Source organism: Cervus canadensis, chromosome 2 (genome assembly GCF_019320065.1).
Source record: "Cervus canadensis isolate Bull #8, Minnesota chromosome 2, ASM1932006v1, whole genome shotgun sequence".
Classification (NCBI taxonomy): domain Eukaryota; kingdom Metazoa; phylum Chordata; class Mammalia; order Artiodactyla; family Cervidae; genus Cervus; species Cervus canadensis.
In genome coordinates, this window is record NC_057387.1 from 12380238 (window position 1) to 12407704 (window position 27467).

The 27467-nt window shown below is 45.0% G+C and overlaps 1 protein-coding gene across 2 annotated transcripts; it reads right to left on the minus strand.

The window, feature by feature from the left end:
- Nucleotides 1-3010: 3010 nt before the first annotated feature.
- Nucleotides 3011-26912, minus strand: LOC122431719 (hepatocyte cell adhesion molecule-like). Of its 2 annotated transcripts, none has more exons than XM_043453129.1 (4): nt 26883-26912; nt 19201-19578; nt 4983-5279; nt 3011-3516 (listed from the first exon to the last, which is right to left on the minus strand). In XM_043453129.1, exons 2-4 carry the CDS (start codon nt 19505-19507, stop codon nt 3434-3436), a joined length of 687 nt encoding a protein of 228 aa, XP_043309064.1. In that variant the 5' UTR covers nt 19508-19578; nt 26883-26912; the 3' UTR covers nt 3011-3433. The 2 variants fall into 2 exon arrangements, with proteins under 2 accessions (XP_043309064.1, XP_043309057.1); XM_043453122.1 differs by lacking the exon at nt 26883-26912 and adding an exon at nt 26357-26509.
- Between the last annotated feature and the right edge of the window lie 555 nt (nt 26913-27467).

A 27467-nucleotide genomic window follows, 5' to 3' on the forward strand; every position in this document is an offset into this window, starting at 1 on the left:
GGAAGGACTGATGCTCAAGCTGAAACTCCAATACTTGGGCTATCTGATGTGGAGATCTGACTCATTCAAAAAGACCCTGATGCTGGAAAAGATTGAAGGAGGGAAGAGAAGGGGAGGACGGAGGATGAAATGGCTGGATGGCATCACCGACTAGATGGACATGAGTTTCAGCAAGCTCCGGGTGTTGGTGATAAGCAGGGAAGCCTGGTGTGCTGTTGTCCATGGGGTCACAAATAGTCAGACATGAATGAGTGACTGACCTGAACTGACTTGAACCGGATGCCTGGAATAATGGAGGAAAAAAGAGTCAAAAGTAGTGAAAGTATAATTCTCTATAAATCCAAATCAGGCATGTTACTTTACTTGGGAAACGTAAATGTGTTGTTTAACATCTGTAAGTTTTATTTTTCCATCTGTTCGGTGGAAATTTCTGCCTCACAGTATCATTGAATGTTTAAATGAAAAACTTATGTAAAACCTATTGAGCAGACTGCTGAATAACAATGGAAGGGGAGCTAGTTTGAAGACTGGGCTGCTGAAATCCAAAACACACCTTGTAAAGAGAGGAAGAACTCTTACAAGACCCAAGATTGAGAAGCATGTCCTCTCAGAATGTTTCCTCTAAACTGAGGTCATGGTCCCCCTCTCCAGGTCTCCCATGCACCAAGCCCCCTTTGTTCATTTAAGGGGTAATTCTTCTATTAGCAACAAGCTGATGCATAAACAGTGAACTCAGTCCATATTGCAGCAGCAGCATCAGAGGCTAGGTCCTTGGGAGAGGAACAAATGAAGAATATTCCCATCCAATATTCCAGGATTCAGTGACCATGTAGAGAAAGGATAAGATGTGAAAACTGGAATCACTCAGTGTGGGGTATAAGGCTTTCCTCTGTCACCAACCAGCTGGAAATAACAATTACTGTCTTGTAAAATATAGAACATGATACCTGCCCTAGAGGGTTCTTGTGAGAATTAGAAGAGGTAATATTTGCAGAGTGCCCAGGATAAAACTTAACCCATTATCAGCTCTGAAACTCCAGCTCAATCTCTTGCTGAGCTGGCATCACATGGGTCAAAGTAAAAGACCAGGGGCAGCTGAAGCTGAACCTGAATTGGGAAAGCAGGTGTCTGAAGGATGTCAGCATCAGGTGGAGGTGTCCCAGGATTCCCCTCTTTTTCAAAGATCTTCGTGCTTGCAGGGTAGACACCGCTGAGAGGCAACTCTTCTTTCAGACACTGCTCACTGATACTCTGGGAATGAAAGACAATGGATTCTAAAAGCAGATGAAGCATAAACCAGATCCAAATTTGGAAAACTCAGCAGCGGCCATAGGAAAGATCAGTTTTCACTCCAATCCCAAAGAAAGGCAATACCAAAGAATGTTCAAATTACTATACAGCCATTCTCATTCCACATGCTAGCAAGGTAATACTCAAAGTCCTTCAAGTTAGGTATCAGCAGTATGTGAACCAAGAATGTCCAGATGTATAAGCTAGATTTAGAAAAGACAGGGAACCAGAGATCAAATCGCCAATATGTGTTGTACCATAGAAAAAGCAAGGAAAATCCAGAAAAACATCTACTTTGCTTCACTGACTACACTAAAGCTTTTGACTGTGTGGATCACAACAAATTGTGGCAAATTCTTAAAGAGATGGGAATACCAGATCACCCTACCTGACTCCTGAGAAACCTATATGCACATCAAGAAGAAACAGTTACAACCAGACATGAAACGACAGACTGGTTCCAAATTGGGAAAGGAGTACATCAAGGTTATATATCATCACCCTCTTATTTAAATTATATTCAGAGAACATCATGGGAAAACATGGGCTGGATGAATCACAAGCTGGAATCAACATTGCTGGGAGAAATATAAACAACTTCAAATATGTAGATGATAGCATTCTAATGGCAGAAAGTGAAGAGGAACTAAAGAGTCTCCTAATGAGAGTGAAAAACCTGGATTAAAATTCAACATAAAAAAAACTATGATCATGCAATCCAGTCCCATCACTTCATGGCACATAGATTGGGAAAAGTGGAAACAGTGACAGATTTTATTTTCTTGGGCTCCAAAATCAGTGCAGAAGGTGACTGCAGCCATGAAATTAAAAGATGCTTGCTTCTTGGAAGAAAAGCTATGACCAAACTAGACAGCATATTAAAAAGAAGACACATCACTTTGACAGAAAGAACTGTATAGTCAAGATATGATTTTTCCAGTAGTTATGTATGGATGTGAGAGTTGGACCATAAAGAAGGCTGTGAAGTGAAGTGAAGTGGCTCAGTTGTGTCCAACTCTTTGTGACCCCATGGACTGCAGCCTCCCAGGCTCCTCCGTCCTTGGGATTTTCCAGGCAAGAGTACTGGAGTGAGTTGCCATTTCCTACTCCAGGGGATCTTCCCAACCCAGGGATTGAACCCGGGTCTCCTGCATTGCAGGCAGACACTTTACCCTCTGAGCCAAGAGAAGGCTGAGGGAGAACCAAAGAATTAATGCTTTCAAACTGTGGTGCTGGAGAAGACACTTGAGAGTCCCTTGGACTGCAAGATCAAACAAGTCAATCCTAAAAGAAATCAGTCCTGAGTATTCGTTGGAAGGACTGATGCAGAAGTTGAAGCTCCAATAATATGGCCACCTAATGGAAAAGCTGACTCTTTGAAAAGACCCTGATGCTAGGAAAGATTGAGGGCAAGAGGAGAAGGGGACAAAAGAGGGTGAGATGGTTGTATGACATCGCAACTCAACGGACATGACTTTGAACAATCTGCATGAGATAGTGAAGCATTGGGAAGCCTGGCATGCTACAGTTCATTGGGTTGCAAAGAGTAGGACACGACTTGCAGACAAACAACAAACAACAAAGATCCCACGTGGAGTCAATGCTGCTGACACGCACTGATTATGGATGCCCTGCAAGTTCCCAGTACTACACAGGCCTCAGATGTAAATTTTCCTAGTTAATACTGTTGCTTGTTCAGAAACAGGCAGCGGGACAGAAGTAGCAGTGATTAGGTTTAATAAGCACAAGTGTAGGTGCAGAGGAAACTGGTAAAGCCCAGGATGATCACAGCTCCCGCCTCTCAACTGGTCCATGCCTTCTTGATACTCTTCTTAACTCTGCTCTGTCCCGTTGCCATCATCATGGTTCCTCTGGTCCTCCTGCAATGCTTCTTCTGAGTCACACACATACAGAGTGGAGCTTGAATCTCAGTCTCAAAAACCTGTGCCCAGTTCCATGATTATGACACCAATGTCATTATCACATCCACCAGCCATTTTGCAGGGGGAAATCTCTGAGCAGCAAAGTGAAGAAAAAGGGTTTCAGTGGAAGAGAGGAGTTATCTGAGGAGAAAAAAGAAGGGCAACTTGCCTCTTCCAGTATCCATGTTCCTTTCCCTCTTATACATTTTCCAAAAGCACAGTCAAGTTCCCAGGAAGAATAGCACAACCACGATGGTCCATAGGATGCCTCCAAGGGAGTCAGCCATCATCTGTCTGTGTGTACCTGTTTCCTCACACAGAGAGAATGGAGAATGGTTAAGGGAAGACAGAATTTTAAATATCCATTGCCATAGGGAGATAGAGAGAAAACATATGGAGAAGTCTAAAGTCCTGGTTTAGAAGTTGAAGAGGTAAGAGTGCAGTAGGTTCATTCATAACTGAACTGAGAAAATACCACCTGGTACACATGTCTTCAGGATGGGCTGTCCAGAGGAGGTGATGCATAAACTGAGTCTTGAGGGAGGAGTAGGAGTTCCACAGATATTCAAGGTGGGTGGAGAATCAGAAAGGAGGAGCAACATGTTCAGGGAATGTTACTGTCAAATCATAAGCCCTGGGGGTTGCCATCATCCCATGCTGCAAGCTGGAGAAGGTCAGAGCAGGAAGGAGCCAGATGAAGAGGAGAAGAGGGAGAAAGAGCCTCCTTCCCAAGGGTCTGACTGAATGTTTATTTTATCTGACAGTCCCTGATGAGGCTGAGTGGAGGGTTATAGGGGTTTAAGTGATGCTGACATATCAGATGCCTCCAGCAGGTCAGGTCTCCCTTGTGGAGGATGGGTTAGAAGGGCAAACTACACATATTCATTCATGATTCAATGAAACAGTGAATGTGAGCAAACATTGCCAGAGTCTTTCCTTGGGACATGAATTCAAAGAAAACAAGACATGGCCTCTGACCTCCAGGTATTCTAAGTTACACAGGAGACAAGTCCATAAACAGAATTGTTAACTCAGTGTGGGGTGGCCTTGGACCACTCCTTTATAAAGATAATGTCTATGCTGGAAGGTCACAGCACCTGCAAGGCCCCGTACCAAATGAGATAGAGGTTCGTTTTCTTCAAACTTTGTTAAGAGCAGAACCATAACCAAGTACAGGACCCTGAGTAACCATATTGATCATCCCCCATGAAGCTGGCCTTAACTGAGAGACATCCCTCAACAGGAGGAAATAAGAAAGTGAAGGGCTCTTGACTTTGGAGGACTCATGGTAGATGAAAGAGCATTTCCAGAGGGTCGGAAGCTTGTGATAGCAAGACTCATTTCAGGGTCCTAGTTAAACAATCCAGTGTGAAATATGTGAGGAGAGTGATATGGGCAGAGAAGCATTTGAGCCCTGAATCATACAGGGAGACACTGGAGGCCAAATCCTCAGATGGCACAGCTGACACAATCCAGTTCCCTTTTTCTAAGACTACACTGAACACACAGTGAATGATGAGTGATGTGGGGAGAGTTCCTGAAAGGCTGCTGTCTGGACCAACAATGGCAAGGGCTGGAGAGGAGAGCATGGATGTGCGAGAAATTTAAAAGCAGAAGCAAATTGGTTGTGCTTCCCAGGCTCCGGTATAGGTATCGGGTGACCCCGGTGGAAAGTGGTGCTAATAATAGAACGGGGAGAAAAGCCCAGAGCTCTCACCCAGAGCACTTGCACTCCGGGAGTGCCCCTCCCCTCTGGCAGGATGCACTCACCATGGGAACAGACTTGTGCAAAGTCTACGGAGGCAGTTTTCTTCTCCACATGGTTGCTGACCACACAGGTGAAGTTGGCACTGGACTGAATCAGGGACCTTTTCACAGTCAGTTCCCAGGTGTTGGGAGCTAGTTCCGGTGTCCCACTCCACTCCAGCTCCCTGGGAAGGCCCTTGCTTTCCCATGTCACACTCAGGTCTTCTCTGTTTCCTGGGGACTTACACTCCAGGGTGATATTGCACCAGCCTGGTGTGATGGATGATGACTTGACCAGGATCTCAGGAGTGATCACGGGCTCTGGGGCAGGTGAGACAGAAGAATGGAGCATCACATGAGTGGACAACTTTACAGTTCACATTTTCTCATCCATTATCTCACTGAAGTTCTGGCAACCTCCCTCTCAGGATGCTGAATGCATTTTCCAGAAGAAACACTATTTTCCCAAAACCCAAATATATAGCAGTGACAATAAGAAAAGAAACAATTGAGGTAAGCCCTATGTGATCTTACTAGATTACCAAGCCTTAAAATTCTTCCATTAAAAAGAAAAGCTGTATGCTGGACCTCACCTTCCAGGATTCATTGTATATAAGAAATTGGGATGTTTCCTTCCTTCCAGGAGAAGAAGGTGGCGAAGGAAGGACTTGACCTGGTCCAGGACCATTGCCCTGCTTCTCCTGTTCAGATGATTCCTGGGACTGCACAGCCCTTATGGAGCATTGACATATGGACTGTGCTGGGATGCCAAACTAGAGACATTTCTGAGAGATGCAGTGGTAGTGACCAGCAACTACAAACCAAGTGTGGTTAGAACATGCTGCTAAACTTGAGGCGCACACTGGCAGAGAAGTCACTGACAGGTTTGTCATAGATATCATATGGGAAACACAAGGTATCAAAGTCACTCATGTAGCAGATATTTCCCTATGCAGCAAAAACTCTCGGGGAAAAAAGAGTTGACTAATGAGGCTCTTAAGATGTATCACTGTGTAAATTTTCTCCTATATCTATTGAGGATTTGAGAGCTAGATTGGAGGGGTCTTTGTGAGCAATTATATCTCTGGCCTTTTCATACCAGAGTCTGAGCAAGCTCCGGGAGTTGGTGACGGACAGGGAAGCCTGGCATGCTGCAGTCCAGGGAGTGGGAGAGGGTCAGACACGACTGAGTGACTGAACTGAATTGATACCTCTGGCTGGTAAGAAGAGAGAGGACAGGGAGGACTAGCTACATATGGATTTCCGAATTGTGGTAGACGAATATTGCCCCAACCTCCGAAACCTCTGAATGTGTTAGGTTATTTGGCAAAGGGAAATGAAAGTAACAGATGAATTAAGGATATTTATTAACTGACTTTCAAATAGGGAGATTATTCCAGAATAACTGGTTGGAACCAAGGTAATTACAAGGGTCCTTACAAGAAGAAGAAGGAAGAAGAGGAGGGGGTCAGAGAGATCAATGTGAGAAGGAATTATCCCTCCACTGCTGGCTCTGAAGATGGACAAGTGTGATCATGAGCAAAGAATGCAGGCAGCTACTAAAAGGCACAAGGTGAAAGAAAATGTTTGTGCCTCTGGAACCTCCAGGAAGGCACTCAACCCTGACAGCACTGAGAAATGGAGCATTTCCTGCCATATCAGTAAACAAGGATGTCACAGCCATCAGTGACTCCAGCCCCCAAATATGAACTTCTGAGCTCAGAAGGGGCCCAGGAAGAACAGTGCCTGTTATCCTGCAGCCATCAGTCACTCCTCATGGTGACTGCTGAGGAGATGGGGTAAGGGGACAACCGGGGTATGAAAAAGCCCCAGAGAGCTGAGATGAATAAGAAAGGAGTGATTTCAGTAAGCCCAGACTTTTGCACCTTCCCACTCATAGAAAACGGCTAAATTCCTTGAGATATCTGTTTTTCTTTAATTAAAAATTATCTTTGATGTTCAGACTACCTGCCCTTCTTGCAAACTTCTATATGACCTGACTCCACCCCCTGCCTCCTCAGAGCAGTTCTCTCAGGGTTACTTGAGATGCTGTCTCTCAGGCTTGAAGTCCTAAAAATGTCCACCGAATAAAACTTAATTCTCAATTTCTAGCTTGCAACTATTTTTTTTTAAATCAACCTGATTTAGCCCAGTGAGACCCCTCTTTGACGTCTGACCTCCAGAAAGATAAAATAATACTTTTGTGTTTTAAACCACTAACTTTATACCAATTTGTGATAGAAGCAATAGAAAATTAATACACAAATCAAATAAACTGAGTCCTAAAGAGAATAATAATTATTTTGACAAATAGTAATGAAGAACTATGGATGGAGGTTCATAACATTGTACAGGAGGTGGTGCTCATAATCATCCCCAAGAGGAAGAAATGCAAAAAGGCAAAGTGGTTATCTGAGGAGGCCTTACAAATGGCTGAGAAAACAAGACAAGTGAAAAACAAAGGAGGAAAAGCAAGATATATCCATCTGACTGAAGAGTTCCAAAGAATAGCAAGGAGAGATAAGAAAGCTTTCCTCAGTGATCAATGCAAAGAAATAGAGGGAAACAATAGAATGGGGAAGACTAGAGATCTGTTCAAGAAAATTAGAGATACCAAGAGAGCTTATCATGTTAAGATGGGCACAGTAAAGGGCAGAAACTGTATGGACCTAACAGAAGAAGATATTAAGTTCAGTGGCAAGAACACACAGAAGAATTATGCAAAAAAGATCTTAATGACCCAGATAACCATGATGGTGTGATCACTCACCTAGAGTCAGACATCCTGGAGTATGAAGTCAAGTGGGACATAGGCAGCATCACTACAAACAAAGCTAGTGGAGGTGATGGCATTCCAGCTGAGCTATTTCAAATCCTAAAAGATGATGCTGTGAAAGTGCTGCACTCAATATACCAGCAAATTTGGAAAACTCAGCAGTGGCCATGTTGCAAAACTCCGACTGTTGAAACCAAGCACCACACTTGGAGGGTTGGAGAGCTCAACTTTTTTAAGCCAGATGTCCCAGATGATCTAACGCTCTGAAGTTCTGGGAGCCCAAACTTAAGGTGAGCTTTACTCTTATAGGTTCAGTACACACAGTTACACTTGGCACTGGTTGATTGGTTACCTGGTTGCTATGGGATATGGGCAGATACAGAGCCAGGAAGTTGCTATGGGTTATGTGCAGGGAATCACCAAACAGAAACTCATAGAAGCAGGAACAGAACATTTCATACGTATCATAACATCTTATGGTAATAGTCAATTGCTAGGTCATCTTGTTCCTATCTTGGCACAGCAAGCACATTTTAGAGAAGCAGAACTAACATGAAGTTATTTCTGAGTGTCAGTTTTAAAATTTCCTCTTCAGTTTCCCCTCTTGAAGTCCCTTAAATCTTATAAGGCATCAACTTCTTGATCTTCTTGGCCCAGGGGCTGATAACCTCTCAGGGCTAGGAGGTGTGTGGTGCCCTCCATCTGTGGCAGCTTCTGCTAGGCTGGAATCTGTCCTCCTGATTAATGGCAAAAGGCGTGATAAGAGGAGGCAGGTCCAAAGGAAGAATAGGACTATTCATACTAGAGTTTTGAATCCTCCTAGATAAGAAAACCATCCCTCAAGTAGCTCTCCACGATTCCATCTCTTCCAAGTCTGGACTGGGACATGAGCTATTTTAGTCATTTTCCTGGTTATTTCTTCTATGACCGTGCCTTTATCATCTATCTGTAGACAACAGTTGCTAAGGTTGAGCTTCCACAGGTGCCCCCTCTCTGTAGCTAGTAAGTAAACTAGAGCCAGGTGATTCTGATAGATAACATTATGCATCTTGGTTTGTTCTGACAATAAGTTACGAAATTTGACCATTTCATTACTAAAGATCTCAACCACCGCCTGGAGCCAGATAATTCTGTTATGCATGTAAATTGGGGTTTGGTAGCCTCAGGACCCATCTTCTGCCCAATTGGCTGGCCCATTGTATAGGATTATGCATTCAGGAGGCCATTTATCATCTTTCCAATTTCCAGTCTGTAGAGATCTGCACTTTTTGATGAGGCCTCTGTATTTATAAACTGGGACTCCCAATGTGTCACCTTGGGCTAGAGGAAGTAGGAAAAAGGAGAGATGGATAGTCCCCAATAAGCATGCCCCCTGACCAGTTGGCTGGCAAAATTGAATATGCATTAGCCCCACAAATCCAATATAATAATCCTTCAGGAGTAGGCCAATGGCCTTCAGTGGACAAGTCATCCCGTCTGGTCTTTAAACTGGAGAAGCTTGCTAGAGGGTGAGGATTAGGTTCTGTATAGTTTGTGTTTCCCCACCAATCAGAGGTGCGAGTAGTTGCATTATAATATCTTTGGCCAAGACAAGTGAGCTTTCTACTGGAACGTTGAATATTGAGCCCCACAGAGCCAGACAGTTCTTGCCAATTATGGAAGTCTTTAAATGCCAAATTCTGACCCTGGTTTTCTTGAATTCCCCTGAGCTATTGAAGGGTCTCTAGGGATCTGATTCTTTAGCTTTTCAGGGCCATCGTTCTCCCATCTTAGTTACTCCCCACACACAGCAAGAAATAATTAATATCTGGGCTATGGTCTCTGTTGGAGCTAAGAACAGGTTTTTAGTTTTGACTGAAGTAGGACGGGGACCACTTTCTATCTCTTCAAAAAAAGAATGGAAGAGCTTTTGTGTAGATGGCAGGAATGGAACAGAAACACTCTGGAAATCCAACACAGTTCCTGGGTCAGCACCTCTCCCATTGATATAAATACCATATAAATACCATCTTGAGACCATTTTGTTCATTCTGAGTCCCTGGGGTTGAAGATAGTGAAACTGAAAGGATTATACATCCCGAGTTCACAACCGGGGCCAACAGTTCCCTTTTGAAGGAGAGTTATCTTCTTTTATCTTTCCAGATTATCCATGTGACACACCTCCAGTAAGATCAGTAAGCCCAGCAATCACCATAGCAAGAGGAGTGGGTGAGTGCTAATTCACACTTATATTTATCATTGAATGCATACTCTTTTTCCCGTGATAAGCCCCACATTTTATAGTATCCCAGGGGTTTCTGTTAATATCAGCACACACATCAGAGTGTAGTAACACCAGAAGTTCTAAATTTGCAATTTGTGTCTGGTTAAACAGAAGCCTGCCTTCTTGGTGCCAAACCTCTACCAATCTTCCTTAACGGGGAATCTGGGGGTCAAAACAGATATATTGACCTTCTTGTAAACAAACAGAATAGGTTGCCTTGTTGTGAACACAGGTTTCTTGGGCCTCTCCTTGGCAGGGGAAGTGCGTATGGTGAAGCACGGTCCAAGTGACCCCCTGACCTGATCTAGCCATGTGAACACATGGAGTACGTGTGGGGCTGTTTTACTTTCTAATGCACTATAGCTCAGCAGGATATAAACTGCTAATATACAAAACATGTGATTCCACTTAATAATCCCATTACTTTTGGGGTAGATTGTAGCTAAAGCAATATCTCATGTTTGACCCACAGAAAGCATCAAGGCCAGTGGTGCAACCAGTCCCTTCTTGGCAGGGTGTCATCATAACCCTGACTCTCAGATGTCCCTCGTCAAATTCCTCAAGTTTCCACCATGTGTGGACCAGCCAGCCCTGGAGTGACTTGAGCAGGGTTGAAGATCTTGGGCAGGATTTGGGTGTCTAGGAAGAAAGACCCAAAGTGGCTTGTTGAGATGAGCCTCAGCAGTCCAGTTCTCTCACCCTTCTAGAGGTGCTGCTATCTTCACCGAGGGATGGTGAATCCACGGAGTGACACTTGTAACTAAGAGCAGTAGGGGTGATCAGGACGACAGTTTGAGGGCCTGTCCAGACTGGCTGAAGTGTTTCCTCTTTCCAGTCTTTAACCCATATCTTGTCTCCTGGCTTATAGGAATGAACCCAACTGCCCAAAGGAACAGGAGTCCTTTCTAAGGTTTCTCGAGTGATATGGTGGAAGACTCTTCCCAGGGCCTGGAGGTATCTGGACATCTTCAGGTCAGCTAGTTATTGAGAGTCTCCCTTGAGCTTCCCTATCACTGGGGGTGGTCTCCCGTATTAGATCTCAAAGGGAGAATAGCCTGAAGACGTCAGGGTGCACTGGGCTCAGAGCAAGGCTGGGGTAGCATGACGACCCAAGGTAACTGGGTCTCCTGACAGAGCTTAACTAATGTAGTCTTGAGGGTCTGATTCATGTGCTCAACTTTCCCTGAGCTTTGTGGCCTGTAATCAGTGGGGAGCTTCCATTTGACTCTCAGTGTCTTGAACAAAGTCTGGATTATCTCAGACACAAAGCCTGGCCCATTTTCATACCCTATGGAGAGAGGTAGCCCATACTTCAGGATTATTGCTCTTAGTAGGGCCTTGGCCACCTCGCGTGCCATTTAGTGTGCCTGGGAGAGGCCTCAGCACATCCCGAGTAGGTGCAGACTAACACAAGTAAATATTTAGAACACTTGCAGGGCTTGACTTCAGTGAAGTCATTTTCTAAATCTTCAAAGGGCAGTGTCCCAAGTGTCTGAACCTCTGGGCTGGGTGTTGGTCCTTGGCTGGCATTGTCTCATGCCCAAGTCACATACATACTACTGATCTGGAGACACAGGGTCTGGAGCTTAGGAACAGAATAGTAGCAGCTCAGTAAACTTCCCAGTGCACTTTTCCTTAAGTGAGTTGTCTCATGGTGCTGTTTCACCAGCTGGACTGGTATATTGCTAGGGAGAAAGACCCTCCAGTCTTGAAGCTTCCACCAGCCCTCTTTTTCTTTTGTTCCTCCCTCATCTAAAGCCCATTGATCTTCTTCCTCAGTATATCTCAGGGATGGAGGCAATTTTGGTGCCAGGAGTACCCTAGAAACTGGCTCAGGGCCTACAGTGGGACTTTGTTGGGTTGCTGCCTTCTTGACTGTCTGGTCGGCCAACCGATTCCCTTTGCTAACTGGATCAGTTCCCCTTTGATGGCCTTTGCAGCGGATAACTGCCACTTGGGAAGGGTTTCAAACTGCCTCTAACAGCTGAAAGATTTCCTCTTTGTTTGTGATCTCCTTTCCCCTGTTATCAGTAGTCCCCTTTCTTTATAAAGGACTCCATGAACATGTAAAGCAGCAAAGGCGTACCTTGAGTCAGTGTAGATATTGACTCACTTTCCTTCAGTGTGCCTTAATGCCTGGATAAGTGCCCACACCTCAGCCCGTTGGGCTGCCCACCCATGCGGGAAGCCTTTACTATGCTGTCTACTGTTGCTATTGCATAGCCTGTCTGGTGGTGTCTGCCCTGACAAAACTGCTTCCATCAATGAACAGTTCCAGTTTTGGGTTTTAGAGGGGAACATCCATCAGGTTTGGCCTGCTCAAGTAAATTTCATCTATGACCTCTTCGCAGTTATGATCAAGGGTTCCCACCTCCTTAGGTCAGAAGATAGTGGGATTCAGCATCTGCACAGTCTCGAGGTGGACCCGTGGGTTTTCACGGAGTAGTCCCTGATAGTGAGTCATCCTTGTGCTGGTGAGCCGCTCGTGCCCTTGGCTGTTCATCAGAGCAGTAACAGCATGGGGAAACTTTACATTTATATTTCGTACTAGTGTAAGCTTGTCTCTTCTCTGACCAGGACTACAGTGGTAGCTAATGCCTGTAGACATGAAGGTCATCTCGTGGTCACAAGATCCAGTCGTTTGGACAGGTATGCGACCAGGCACTACCATGGCCCACCTGTGTGAGGGCCCCCAGTGCAGTGTGATTTTTCTATGCATGAAGAGGTTAAAGTCCCAAGAAATACCTAGCAGCTCTAATGATGGAGCACTGGTCAAAAGTCTCTTTATCTCCCTGAAGGCTTTTTCTTGTTTAGGCCCCCACTCTAGGGGGTCCTTACCAGACCTTGCTATGGTTTCGTAAAATGATTTGGCAATTTCAGAAAAACATAGTATCCAGATCCGTTAAAATCTGGCAGCCCCAAGGAACTCACAAATATTTCTTGGTGCTTTGCCGAGGTACTGAGAAGATAGTTTATTTTCTCTCATGCCCAAGTGCCTGGTGGCCTCTAGAGATGACAAACCCAAGGTACTGACCTCCTGTCTGCAGATAGGAGCCTTTTTCCGTGATATCTTGTACCCCGTGGTGGACAGTAGAGCCAGCAGGGCTTTGGTGACTTTCCAGCAGTCCCTTTCGGTTTGACTGGCTAGCAACAGGTCATCCATGTACTAGAGTAGGGTGCAGTTCAAAGTTTCTCTGGGGAAGGCGGCAAGAGTCACAGCCAGGGCTTCACCAAACAGGGTAGATGAGTTCTTGATGCCTTGCAGCAGTCGCGTCCAAGTCAGCTGTGTCTGTCTCCTGGTGTGTGGGTCTTCCCACTCAAGGGTAAAGAAGGGCTGGCTGGCCCGTGACAGCAGAAACAGAAGGCATCCTTGAGCTCGAGACAGTTGACCCAGCTTGTATAGATGGGTAAGAGGCTCAGGAGCATGTAAGGGTTTGGGAACCACTGGATGGATAGTCATCGTTGTACTGTTGATCATGCGGAGATCCTGGTTATGGAGACAGTCGTTCCCTCCAGGTTTCCTAACTGATAGGAGTGGAGTGTTGAAGGGAAATTGACAATCAAAATTTGGGTGTCAGAAAGGCATTGGATGTGGTCTCAAATTCCCAGGCATGCCTCCTGTGGTACTGGATATTGCCTCTGTCTGACAGCAGTGACCCTTGGCTTCATGTCCACCATCACGAGTGTGTGGTTTTTGGCCAAACCTGAGTGCCCCTTTTCTGCCCGGACAGCAGAGAACTCTTAGCAGGCTGGTTGGATTTGTCTGTTCTCTCTCTGAAGAATAGAGGCACACTTCTTCTTCCCTGGGCACAGTCATAGCTGTCATCAGAGCTGATTGCCTCCACAGGATGAGACTCACATGCCTCCTAGGGGCAAAGGTAATCTGCACGCTAAGCTTTGTCAGTAAGTCTCTGCCCAGTAGGGGAATGGAGCACTCCAGTAAGTATAGGAATTCCTGAGTCACTAGGGGGGCTATCTGGCATGAGTGAGACTTGCAGAATGAGTGGGCAGTCCTGTCTCCTGTGGCCCAGATGATAGTTGCTCTTTGACCTGTGAGGGGAATCACAGGTGTGATTATCACAGAGCCTTCAGCTCTGGTGTCCACCATAAACGTCATTGATTGCCCCCCTAATTTCATTGCCACCGTAGGCTGCCAGGAGGCCAGGGTCAGGGAGCCTGGTCCTTCCTAGTCTGATTCTACTCCTGCCAGGCCGATAAGGATTTGGACGACTGGCTCAGGCTGGTACTTTCCTTTGTTGAGTTGATTGAACTTCTTTGACCTTTCACACACCTTCTGTGATGGGAGCATTCATTCTTCCAGTGTCTGGTCTCTTCGCAATAGGTGCTCTGGTTGAAATACAGTAGTGGCCCCTTCTTGACTTCCCCTTTACATGGAGGAATGGTCTGTTACACTGGATCTGGGTTCCCCAGTGCAGCAGCCAGCAGCAACACCTACTTCATTCTCTTGTCAGCCATCCTTTGGGCTTCTTGGTAGTGGTTCACAAACACCTTGTTTGCAACCTCCAGCACCTGAGTGGCATTCACTCCAGTGAACCCCTCGGGTTTCTGGAGCTTGAGTCAGATGTCAGCATAAGACTGAGCCACAAATCCTGCATTGACCATGTATTGGTTTTCTCGTCCTTCGGGGTCAAAAGTGGTGTACACCCAGAATGCTTCACACAGTCTCTCATAGAACCCCAGGGGTGATTCACCTCTGGTGATTCACCAGGTGCTTCTGGTGCCCCTCCGTTGTCTTAGACGTATTGGTTGGTTTTCTGGCTCCTGCCCTCAGTCCCTGTAGCGGGGCTTGCCAGTACTTGTTGAGGGAGTCCTTCCCATCCAGGGCATTGAAGTCTCAGTTGGGGCGAAGGTCCATTGTAGTCCCCAGGGCCCAGGCTGCAGGATCTACTGTACCAGCTGGTGCCTGCCCTTGGATCCATCCCGGAGCCTCTGAAGGATTCAGCAGCATTTCTCAGTGTCAAAGAGAGTCAGGAGAAGATGGCAACAGTTGTCCCAGATGGGCTGGTGGCTGTGAGAAATAGACTGAAAAAGACCAATCATTGCCTGCGATTTCTCTGAGTTAGATGGAGTGTGGTGTTTCCAGTTGAGGAGGTTGGTAGTAGTAAAGGGTTGGTAATAAAGGACTGGGCATCCTAGCTGGACAGAGTTATCCTTATTAATCTGGGGAGGGCTTCAGGTCTCTCATAAAGGCATCAGCAGGGCTGTGGGCTGATGAGCTGGCTGGTTGTCTGAGCGAAGTTGCTGTGGGCTTGGAGGGTGCTCTGGATTTGGAGGTGAAGGAGACACAGATGGTGGAGAGCTGTTTGGTAAAGGGTGAGGAAGCTGAATGAGAACTGGAGGAGCAGTTGGAATGTAGGGCAGAGACACAGGGACTCTTCTTCAGGATCCCCTTGGTGGATAACCTTTTTTGGCCTTTCTTTGCCTTTTCTTGGAGCCAGCTGGGCCACTGGCTCAAAGATCCTACACTGTCCCTGCTGGTTAGCACAGAACTGAACCCAAGGAGTTAGCTGATTGGTGATTTGCAACCAGGACTCTATGTTTGGAAACTGGTCTGGGTGCCTGGGGTTCTCTATCACCACTCAGTATACAGCTCTAACAGTAGGAAGATCTAGACTACCCTCTGCAAGCCAAGCCACCCCAAAAGTGGGCCATTCTGACTCAAACAGGGTGCAGAGCTTTTCTGAGGTCATCTTAGCCCCATAGTCTCCAGAGAAATTTTTCTTAAAGTTTTTATCATACAATCTAAACAGTTGGCTTAGAGTAGCCTCCCCTATATTGACAAATGTAATCTGCCTCTCTGACCAGGAAAGAGGGTGTGCACACGGGAAGGGCCTTGTCCTAGGGCCTTATAGCTCAGGTAGCACTGATATCACCACTCCTGGAAAGCCCAGTATTCCCACACAGCACAATTGCGGGTCTCCTTAAAGATGGCCCTGATCACTAAATACCTCAGGGAGACAAGACTGAAAGGAGGAAATCCCTTGTAAAGGGATTCATGAAGGAATAATATCAGGTGGGACTCCGGAGGGCATCTGGGGTGATCGACCCTCTCAAAGGCACTGAGCAAGTGGAGAGAGCAGTATGCATACTCCTTGCCTAGGTAAAGGGCCCAAAACACTTGGGGAATCGGGGAATTATATAGAAAAAGTGAAAGAGGAAGACAGCCTCGTAATGAGAATCCAAAAGTAGGCAGGAGCACGTCAGAGTGTGCCTCTTCACATGGGCTGGCCCAAGGGACCAAGAGAAAGTGAGGTACAGAATTGCCTGGCAAAAGAGACAAGTTTTTTTGAAGAAAACTCAATTTATCAATAAGTTGGCTCAAAGAGTCAGCTGATGAAAGGGGAAAATGAGCATTCAAAATTTTAAGAAAATAATTTTGGCAGAGGGTCCTAGGGCAAAAGAGCCATTTGGACATACACAACTTCTAAATCAAATCAGTAACCAGTTGTCCCCCTCCCTCTGTATCCTGCCCTGTGTTGGTGGCATGAAGAGAAACAAGTGTGGGTACCCCCTCCAAGAAGAGACCATTCAGGTGCCCATCTGGCCATGTTGCCATGGGGAACATAGGTACCACTTAGCTTTGGCAGGTAGTGTAAGCCTCTGACCAGGATCTGACTCACAGGGAGGGACTGGGTCCCCCAGAGACAGACACTGCCCTGAGCCATATGAGGTCACACCGCAGAACCGCAGGTTAGGGCCCACTCAGAACCCAAAGCCATGAGGGCCGAAGAGCCACACAATCACCCTGGAACAAGGACAAACTTGGGAGTTCACTCATATACACATTCAGAACAGAGGTCATCAAAACACCTGCCTTCTGCATAGTTCCCAGATTTCCCTAACTGTTGCTCAAGGAGATGATCAATCTCCTCTTCTACCCATTGAGTTAGGACATGACTGGGGGCTGGCCCTGGGGCCTTACCTTGTTGAGAAGTCTTGCCTGGTGAGTTGGTCCATCCCTCCAATGAGTCCGGCCAGGGCTCAGCCACATGGAGATTCAGAATGCCAGTCCAAAACAGAATACAGAAAATCACCAAGTGGCAGCCCTCCTCATTTGGCTCTGAGTTACTCCACTCTGAACCAGCCAAGACACTGGTACAGTGTCTCAAGGGGTCAGTGTGGTTGGAATCTCCCTGGGGCTTCCAGAAATGTTGCAGAAGTCAGACCATCAAGAAATCAAGCACCACACTTGGAGGGTGGGAGAACTCAGGTTTATTAAGCCAGTGGTCCCAGACAAGCTAAACCTCTGAGGTCTGGGGGCCCGAGCTTAGGGTGAGTTTTACTCTTATAGGGTCAGTACATATAATTACAGTTGGCACCAGTTGATTGGTTGCCTGGTTGCTATGGGTTTTGGGCAATTACAGAGCACAGGAGTTGCTATGGGTTGCATGCAGGAAATTTTCAAACAGAAACTCATAGAAGCAGGAACAGAATATTCCATACTTGTCAGAATATCTTATGGTAATAGTTGATTCCTAGGTCACCGTGTACCATCTTCACTCAGCAAGAATATCTAACAGAAGCAGAATGAGCATGAAGTTTTTTCTAACTGAGTGTTAAGTTTTAAATTTTCCTCTTCAGCCACAGGATTGGAAAAGATCAGTTTGCATTCCAATCCCAAAGAAAGGCAATGCAAAAACACTCAAACTACTGCACAATTGCACTCATCTCACACGCTGGCAAACTAATACTCAAAATTCTCCAAAATAGGCTTCAACAGTACCTGAACTGAGAAATTCCAGGTATTAAAGCTGGATTTAGAAAAGGAAAAGGGACCAGAGATCAAATCACCAACACCTGTTGATTATAGAAAAAGCAAGAGAGTTCCAGAAAAACAATTACATCTGCTTCACTGACTATGCTAAAGCCTTTGACTGTGTGGATCACAACAAACTGTGGTAAATTCTTAAAGAGATGGGAATACCAGACCACCTTACCTGCCTCCTGAGAAATCTGTATGCAGGTCAGGAAGCAAAGTAAGTAGTAGACATGGAAAAACAGACTGGTTCCAAATAGGGAAAGGAGAACATCAAGGCTATATGTTGTCACCCTGCTTATTTAACTTCTACACAGAGTACATACTGTGAAATGCCATGCTGGATGAAGCACAAGCTGAAAACAAGATTGCCAGGAGAAATATCAATAACCTCAGATATGCAGATGACACCACACTGATGGGAGAAAGAAAAGAGGAATTAAAGAGTCTCTTGATGAAAATGAAAGAGGAGAGTGAAAAAGCTGGCTTAAAACTCAACAACAAAAAACTAAGATCATGGCATCCAGTACCATCACTTCATGGCAAATAAATGGGGAAACAATGGAAACAGTAACAGACTTAATTTTCTAGGGCTCCAAAATCACTGCAGATGGTGATCACAGCCCAGAAATTAAAAGACACTTGCTTCTTGGAAGAAAAGCTATGACCAACTAAGACAGCATATTAAAAACCAGAGACATTACATTGCCGACAAAGTTTATTCTAGTCAAAGCTATGGTTTTACAAGTAGTCGTGTATGGATGTGAAAGTTGGACCATAAAGAAAGCTGAGAACCAAAGAATTGATGTCTTTGAACTGTGGTGTTGGAGAAAACTCTTGAGAGTCCATTGGACTGCAAGGAGATCAAACCAGTCAATCGTAAAGGAAATCAGTCCTGAATATTCCTTGCAAGGACTGATGCTGAAGCTGAAGCTCCAATACTTTGACCACCTGATGTGAAGTGCTGACTCTTCACAGCATCAGAAAAGTCTCTGATGCTGGGAAAGACTGAAAGCAGGAGGAGAAGGGGAAGACAGAGGATGGGATGGCTGGATGGCATCATCCACTCATTGGACATGAGTCTGAGCAAGCTCTGGGAGTTGGTGATGGACAATGAAGCCTGGCATGCTGAAGTCCATAGGGTCACAAAGAGTCAGACATGACTGAGTGATTGAACTGAACTGATGATAAATACACTTATGCCAAATTTTCTTTCTCCTTTTCCAAAACGCTGAAATGATTTTATCCCTGGTTTGAATCTCAGCTCTGTTCATTTGTGGTAAACCTACTTATCCTAGCTCTGAATGAGAAAATGGGATATGAAGTCTGGTGTCTTGAAGGGATCCTGAAAAATGAGGCTTGTGTGAAACTCCTACCACGAAAGCAGGAGGGAAGCCTTAGTGTGGGGTGAGGAGGTCTCACTTACCATCAACAGTGAGGTGGAAAACCTCGGTACGTTCTATTCCTCCAGTGAAGCTGGCTCGAGCCCGGTACTGCCCACTGTCCTCGGAGGTCAGGCTCTCAATCTTCAGAGACCTCCCATTGGGCACGTGGACCCTCTGCTGGTACTTGTCCTGGAGGCTGACCCAGGTTGGGGTGTCTGCCCCACGGCGGACTCGCAGCAGGACTCTGTAGTTTGACTCAGGACCAAAGCCCCATGAGACTTCCTCTGGGTCAGCTTCTTGCTCCTTGATCACATGAAATAGCCCAGAACCTCCTCGTATCCCATACATGAGAACAAATCCAGAATCCTGAGCTTCAGAATCATGTGGTCCAGAATTCTGGGCCACTGTGCTGCAGATGCCTAGCACATTGGAGATAGAAAATGTGAGTAGTTTCTCAGTTAAGAAGAAAAGAGAAAGCAACAGAACTTATCTTTCTCATGAAATCCATCCAATATACTCTCCTGATTCTTGGAATGCAAGTACAGTGAATTTGAAGTAATTCTGGAATCTAATCCTGGTTCTGGTGGTGCCTAAGCTTGAACAAGTTACTTAAACTTGCTAACCCAGATTTTCCTTGCTTGGCTGATAATGATGTGTGTGAATTATGTGAGATCATCCTCTGAATCACATTTTCAGGTATATATAACTGTGAATTTGTAGGAGGAGCTCCCAATGTATCTCTCAAAGACCCCCCTTCCTCCTGTTCACACCCTTTTGACAACTCTTCCCCTGGAATATGGGCTGCACCTAGTGATTTGCTTCCAAGGAATAGAATACAGACACAGATGGATGTCACTCCATGATACTGGGTTACACAAGACTGTGATGTCCCTCTTCCTTACACACACACTCACTTTCTCTCCTTCACTCTCTTTCTCACTCTGAGGAATACACTAGCCATGTTGTCAGCTGCCCTAAGGAGGGGCCCACGTGGCAAGGAACTGAGGGAGCCTCTGGCCAACAGCCAGGGAGGAACTGAGGCCCTCAACCCAACAGGCACAGAAACTGCCTCCCATCAGCAATCGCACAAGTGAGCTTATAAACAGATCCTTCTGAGATGACCCCAGGGCTGATGCAGCCCCAGCCAAGACTTTGATGTTAGCTGGGGACACCTTGAGCCAGAGAGGACTCAGCTGAACTACCCCTAAGCCCTGACCCATGGAAACTGTGAAACCATATTGGGTGGTGATTGAGGCACTACATTGTGGGGTGACAGGTTATACAGCAATAGACACCTAATACAAATATGAAGGCTGCTCTCCTTCCTGTTCTTTATAGGCAGCATAGAGGTCAGGACAGATAGACTGTGCTGTGTAAAAAACAGCTATAATACCTCAGAGTCTTAGACAAGGGGTGTTTATATCACCCTCCCCAGGTCCCAAAAGACAGTGAGAGGGAAGTCCTATCACATATGGAGGAGGTGCCACCTCCTTGTAGCTGCACCCATGGAGCTCACAGCATCCTCACAGGCTCCCAGTCCCACAGCACGGAGGGGAGACAGGAGAATCACCCAAGGGTTTCCCTGCTTCTGTCCAGATATAGTGTGATTTCTGTTTTTGCTTTTTTGCCAGCACTGGTCACAAGGCCCTGGCTAACTGCCAGGGCCTAGAATATGAGAGGGAACAAGTGAGCATTTCATGAACTCTGTCGTCCCTGCCACCAAGTCAGCACTTCCCAACGAGTCCCTGAGAGATCACAGTGAGCCTTCCTCAAGACACTTTTCTGCAGAGCTTTGACCACTTGGCACATTCCCCTCAGGGCCAGTTGCTCCAGAGTTTATCTTCCACTTGAGGCTTAAGTTCCAGGGACCTGATACCCTCTGTCCTTTAGGGGACCAGGGTAGGACAGTACAGGGCCAGGGAAAGTGCCACAGAATAACTTTATCCTGAAAGGAAAAATAATCTCCTTCTTCCAGCAGCTCAAGATATTCCTGGGTGGGGCTCTGACCGCCGGGGACACAGTCTTCTCTCCAAATCAGTACATTCTCATCTCAAACCTGCCTTCCTCCTGTTGTCCTAACACCCATTCCTCGTCTCACTGGAAGCAGAGAATAGCTCATGCCAGCATTCATATGCACAGGTGTTTCAGATATTTTTGTATTTATTTAATCATCAACTTATGTGATAAGGCATCATCTCAGGATCAGGCCTTCACCACAGTCCTTCCAACTCCTCTTAAAGAACCCACAGACCCTCCTACAGACCCTCACACTGAGCTTAATGACCTTTTAGTCCCAGGTCAAAAGGCTTCACAACATGTATCATTAGAGAAAGTGGTCCACAAGGTATTCACTCATCCATATATCCTGTCTGGCTCCTCAGAGCTCCTCTTTTGTCCCTTCTTTCCACACCTCACTCCTCTATGAGACCCCAGTGCAAGACTAGGTCTGGTGCAAAGGACTGCTGCCCTGTAGAGCAGCAGTCGCCAAACTATTGATGCGAGGGACTGTATCATGGAAGACCATTTTTCCACAGACGGGGGATGGTTTCAGGATGATTCTATTGCATTACACTTGCTGTGCACTTTATTATTATAATAATATACTGTGACATATAATGAGGTAATTATACAGCTCACCATAATACAGACTCAGCAGTAGCCCTGAGCTTGTTCTCCTGAGCTTGGCAGTAATTTGAGCGATGGAGAGTGGCTGTAAATACAGATGAAGCTTCACTCACTCACCTGCCACTTAGCTCCTGCTTTGTGGCCAGGTTCCTAACAGGCCAGGGACCAGTGCTTGTCCATGGCCACGGAATTGGGGGCCCCACTGTAAAGCACACACCCTGGTGTGACAATAGACCCCCACACACACTGTTCACAGAAGGTCAATAGGGAAGACCTGGGCAAGACTGTGTTACCAGTCCCTCTAAACAAATCAGGACACAAACGCCATGGCCAGAAGGCCCCCATGACACAGTGCCCTATCCCTCTCTCACCAGAAACAGGGTTGGCACAACATTTGAGCTTAGACTATAGCTTCCAGAACTAAGGGAAAACAAATTTCTGTTGTTAATTCACCCATCTGTGGCATCTTGTTTGGCAGTCTTTGCAGTGTAACACACCCTACAGGTTTTAGAAAAAATCTATCCTGCTGACACCTTGATTTTGGACTTGTGAACACTGGAACTGAAACCATACATTTTTGTTTTTTTATGTCATGCAGATTTGGGGTTCTCATTAAGAGATTAGTGCCTATATAGGAAGAAGAAGAAGAAAGAGAGAAGTGTCTCTCTCTCTCCTCCCCCCCTTCCTCTCTCCCTTTCTCCCTCTGCTCTCTCTGCATGTCTGTCTGTCTTTCTTATGTAATCTTTGAGCCCCAGGAACTATAGGAAAAAACAACAACAACAACAACTCTAACATATCTCTCTAGTGAAATAAAATTGACAGAAGAGAAAGCTTACATTTTACTCTTGACACAAAGTTACTTAGTTAAATGGGATGTAATGTCATGCAAAGTTGATCGTTATTTCAAGACATCTGTTTACCATGCTTTCCAGGTGGCACTGGTGGTAAAGTACTGGCCTGCCAATGCAGGAGACTTAAGAGACACGAGTTGGATCCCTGGGATGGGACGATCCCCTGGAGGAGGGCATGGGCATACACTCCAGTATTCTTGCCTAGAGAATCTCATGGACAGAGAAGCCTGGAGGGCTACAGTCTGTAGGGTCAGAAAGAGTCAGATACAACTGAAGCAACTTAGAACGAAAGTTTTCAAATGCTCTCTAATCCACTGTATTTTATATAACTCTGACAAGTTCATATAACGACTGGGATACTAAACCCAAAACTTAAAACAATAAAAGCTTTCCAAACTTTCTCCAGAATTGATACCTCACTGGGTCTTATTATTTATCATCAGTTTTTATTTAATTTCATTATAAACTCATAATCTGTGATGAAGTCCTAAATGAGATATACAGAGAACAAGATGGTTGAGGAGTAGGCAGATGCAGAGTACACCTCCCTCCACGGATACATCAGGAATACACCTTCAGACAGAGAAGTGCTTGTAGAATATCACCTGAGAGCAGACAGGAGTACCTGATCACTGCAAAAGAATATACAGAAGCATGAAAAACTCAGTAGAATAAAGGAACTAGGGAGGAAAAGAGTTAGTAGGACTAGACCTGCCCTCGGCTGTTGGGGGAAATGAAGCAGGGGTCTGACCCCACATTGGGGCAATTGTCTGGGTCAGAGGAGAAACATTTAAGGCTGAGAGTGAAACAGCTGATCTGTGGCAACCGAAATGGAAGGAGAATCCGACAGTCCTTGCCGCAGTCATACTGCAGACAGGGACACAGGTCCCCTAGAAGGCACAGTGTCTGGGAGCTTGAGTGCATGGATTGTGGAGCAATCCCAGGGCGAGGGCTGCTTGTTGACTGCAGAGAGGCAGACCTAGAGGACACGAGGCAGCAGATTGTGGTGGGAAATGCCTGTGGAAGAAAGTCAAGCAGCCATGGAAGCAAGGCAATACTGCTGAGTCATGCATCAGACAGACAAAATCACAGGATACAATATCAATACACAGAAATCACTTGCATGCCTGTATACTAAAAATGAAAAATCAGAATGAGAAATTAAGGAATCAATCCCATTCACTATTGCAACAAAAAGCTTAAAATGTCTAGGAATAAACTTACCTAAGGAGACAAAAGAATTCTATACAGAAAATTATAAGACACTGATGGAAGAAATAAAAAATGACACAAACAGATGGAGAGATATTCCATGTTCCTGGGTAGGAAGAATCAATATTGTGAAAATGACTATACTACTGAATGTAATCTACAGATTCTATGTGATGCCTATCAAATTACCAACGGCATTTTTCACAGAACTATAATAAAAAATTTTGCAATTCATGTGGAAGCACAAAAGACCCCCCAAAAGCCAAAACAGTCTTGAGAAAGAAGAATGGAGCTGGAGGAATCAAACTTCTGGACTTCAGATTATAGTACAAAGCTACAGTCATCAAGAGAGTATGGTATTGGCAAAAAAAAACAGAAATATAGACTAATGGAACAAGTTAGAAATCCCAGAAATGAATCCAGGCACCTATGGGTACCTTATTTTTAACAAAGGAGGCAAGAATACATAAGGTGGCAAAGGCAGCCTCTTTAATAAGTGGTGCTGGGAAAACTAGACAGTTGCATGTAAAAGAATTAAATTAGAACACTTCCTAACACCATACACAAAGATAAAATCAAAATGGATTACAGACCTAAATTTAAGATCCGAAACTATAAAACTCTTAAAGGAAAACATAGACAGAACACTCAATGACAAAAATCAAAGCAAGATCCTCTATGACACATCTCCTGGAGTAATGGAAATAAAACAAAAGTAAACAAGGGGGACCTGATTAAACTTAAAAGATTTGTACAGAAAAGGAAACTGTAAGCAAGGTGAAAAGACAGCACCCAGAATGGGAGAAAATAATAGCAAATGAAACAACTGACAAAGGGTTAATTTCCAAAATATACAAGCAGCTCATACAACTCAATACCAGGAAAACAAACAATCCAATCAAAAAATGGGGAAAAGACCTAAATAGACATTTCTCCAAAGAAGACATATAAATGGCTAACAAACACCTGAAAAGATGCTCAACATTGCTCATTATTAGAGAAATGCAAATCAAAACTACAATGAGATATCACCTCACGCTGGTCAGAATGGCCATCATCAAACAGTCTACAAACAATAAATGCTGGAGGGGGTGTAGAGAAAAGGAAACACGTGCACTGTTGGTGGAAATGTAAATTGATACAGCCACTAAGGAAGACAGTATGGAGATTTCTTTAAAAACTGGGAATAAAACCACTATATGATGCAGCAATCCTACTCCTAGGCACATACCATGAGGAAACCAAAATTGAAAAAGACACATGTATCCCCTTGTTCATTGCAGCACTATTTACAACAGCTAGAACACGGAAGCAACCTAGATGTCAATCAACAGATGAATGGATAAAGAAGTTTTCGTACATATACACAATAGAGTATTACTCCACCATAAAAGGGAATGCATTTGAGTCAGTTCTAATGAGGTGGATGAACACAGAGCCTATTATACAGAATGAAGTAGGTCAGAAAGAGAAAGATAAATATCATATGCTAACGCATACATACAGAATCTAGAAAGATGGTACCAAAGAATTTATTTGCAGGGCAGCAATGGAGAAACAGACACAGGGAACAGACTTACAGGCATGGAAGTGGGGAGGGGAGGGTGAGATGTATGGATAGAGTGACATGGAAACTTACATTGCCACATGTAATATAGATGCACAAGGGGAATCAGCTATATGTCTCAGGTAACTCAAACAGGGGCTCTGTATCAACCTAGACGGGTGCCATGGGGAGGGAGATGGGAGGGAGTTTGAAGCGGGAGGATATATACGTATATCTATGGCAGCTTCATCTTGATGTTTGACAGGAAACAATAAAATACTGTAAAACCCTTATCCTTCAATGTAAAAAATAAATAGAAAGCTAAAAGTAAATAAATAAATGAGATTTGCAGCTTTCTCATGACAGTCATCCTTTAAGTTCCCTTTTTGCTTAATTCCCAGTCCTCTCTGCTTCACCCTCCTTTCTTTCTTCTCCAAGTTCACCCCCTCCTGGAACTCACTTAGCAGTTTGCTGTTCCTTCCATGGTTTCTTCATTCTTTTACAGCATGTAGCTATACAGACACCCTTAAATTTTGGAGGCTACTCCTACTTTTACAAAATTAGAATTTTACTGTACTCAACATCCTGTATCAGCCCAAGAAAACTAGACTCCAATTGCTTCCTCCAGTTCAGATACAGGGTTCTAGGTCTGCCCTTTCTCCATGGGACAGTGGCAGAGGCTGTTACATTCCCCTGTCAGGTCAGGGGGGCTTTGTTCCCACTCCTTTGGTCCCCAGAAGCTGCTTCTGTATCTCTCTCTATTCCTCTCTCCAAGTAGCTCCAGGCTGTCTTGTATTCCCTCTTATTGATACAGTAGTGACCTCACCTCCCTAGTAATGGATCCCTTACTGCAGCAAAGGCTGCCTCCACTCAGGGGTCCCAGCCTCAACAAAACTTAAGACGTCAGAGAGAGAAGGGGTCCCTGTATCTCGACCCCTGCCACAAAGAGCCCAGGCTACTCACTGAGGAGGAGGCTGGTGAGTCCCAGGAGCCGTGTGGCCCAGCAGAGGTGGGGATGTTCTGAGGAGGGCTCCATCTCAGGCTGCCTGCCAGGCTATGCGGCTGCAGAGGAAACAGTTCGGAGGAGCAGCAAGCGAGCGGGAAAGGCTTCACTCCTATGAGTTCTTGGGCTCTTCCCCACCCCAAGGGTGGGGCTACCAAGTTAGTTCTGGATGCCAGCTCACAGGGCTAGAATAAGCCATTAGATGTTCATATTATTCCCAGAACCTACAATAGGACCTCAATAAACTATTGCAGAATAAATATATAAACAACTCCACTTTATGATATACCTGTACTGTATTGGCAAGGCACCCCATTCCTGGAACTAGACATAAAAACTACACATAAAACCTTACCTACAATATAAGCTTAATTAAATCCTAATAACATGATAATACCGAAGCATTACATGCATCTAATGAAAGATCATCCTGAAATTACAAAGAGATTAAATAACTTGCTCAAGGTTGCATTTTAAGTAACTTACAAGTTGCTCACAAGGATCAACATCAGCCCAGCCATGGACCTGCTCAGGAGAGTGTCATTTCTGAGGATCTTACATCATGACTATGAAAGCCTGAGGAGTTAGAGGTCGGCTGTTTCCTTATATGGGAGGAAACTGCAGCTCTGGCAGAAGGATTAGGTAGCCTAGGTAAAGGAAAATTTGGGATAGAGGATCCCATTAGTCTTTTCTATAATCGCCCTTCCTGGTGAAAGACAAGAGGCACCAAACCAGCCGTGCGTGGTTTAGCACAGAGCAGCAGAGAAGCCCCAGAGCTGGGCTGGAGGGAGAAGCAGACAGCAGCAGGTAGAGGCTAACCATCAGTAATCCTCTCCTCTTCTCTTCCTTTATAATAGAACTAATAATTTGCCAGTTTAAAATTATGTTTCATAATTTTAATGAAAAATATACAGCACTAAAAGTTTTTATATTATTAAGAGGATGATGGGTGGTTTCAATGAGTCATTCAGGGAAAAGAAGATAAATACTGAGCAATGATAGCCATAATTAGAAAACAATGCATAATTCAACATGCATGTTAAAATGTGAAAGGTATAAAATCTCAGAGTA

What these genes read in the sequence shown, in the direction of transcription:
- LOC122431719 (XM_043453122.1), bottom strand. Translation starts at nt 26,429, where the DNA reads ATGGAGCCCTCCTCAGAACATCCCCACCTCTGCTGGGCCACACGGCTC. An exon ending in ACTCACCAGCCTCCTCCTCA is followed by an intron (nt 19,579 to 26,356) that starts GTGAGTAGCCTG and finishes CCAATGTGCTAG; the next exon opens with GCATCTGCAGCACAGTGGCC. An exon ending in TGCACAAGTCTGTTCCCATG is followed by an intron (nt 3,517 to 4,982) that starts GTGAGTGCATCC and finishes GTGAGGAAACAG; the next exon opens with GTACACACAGACAGATGATG.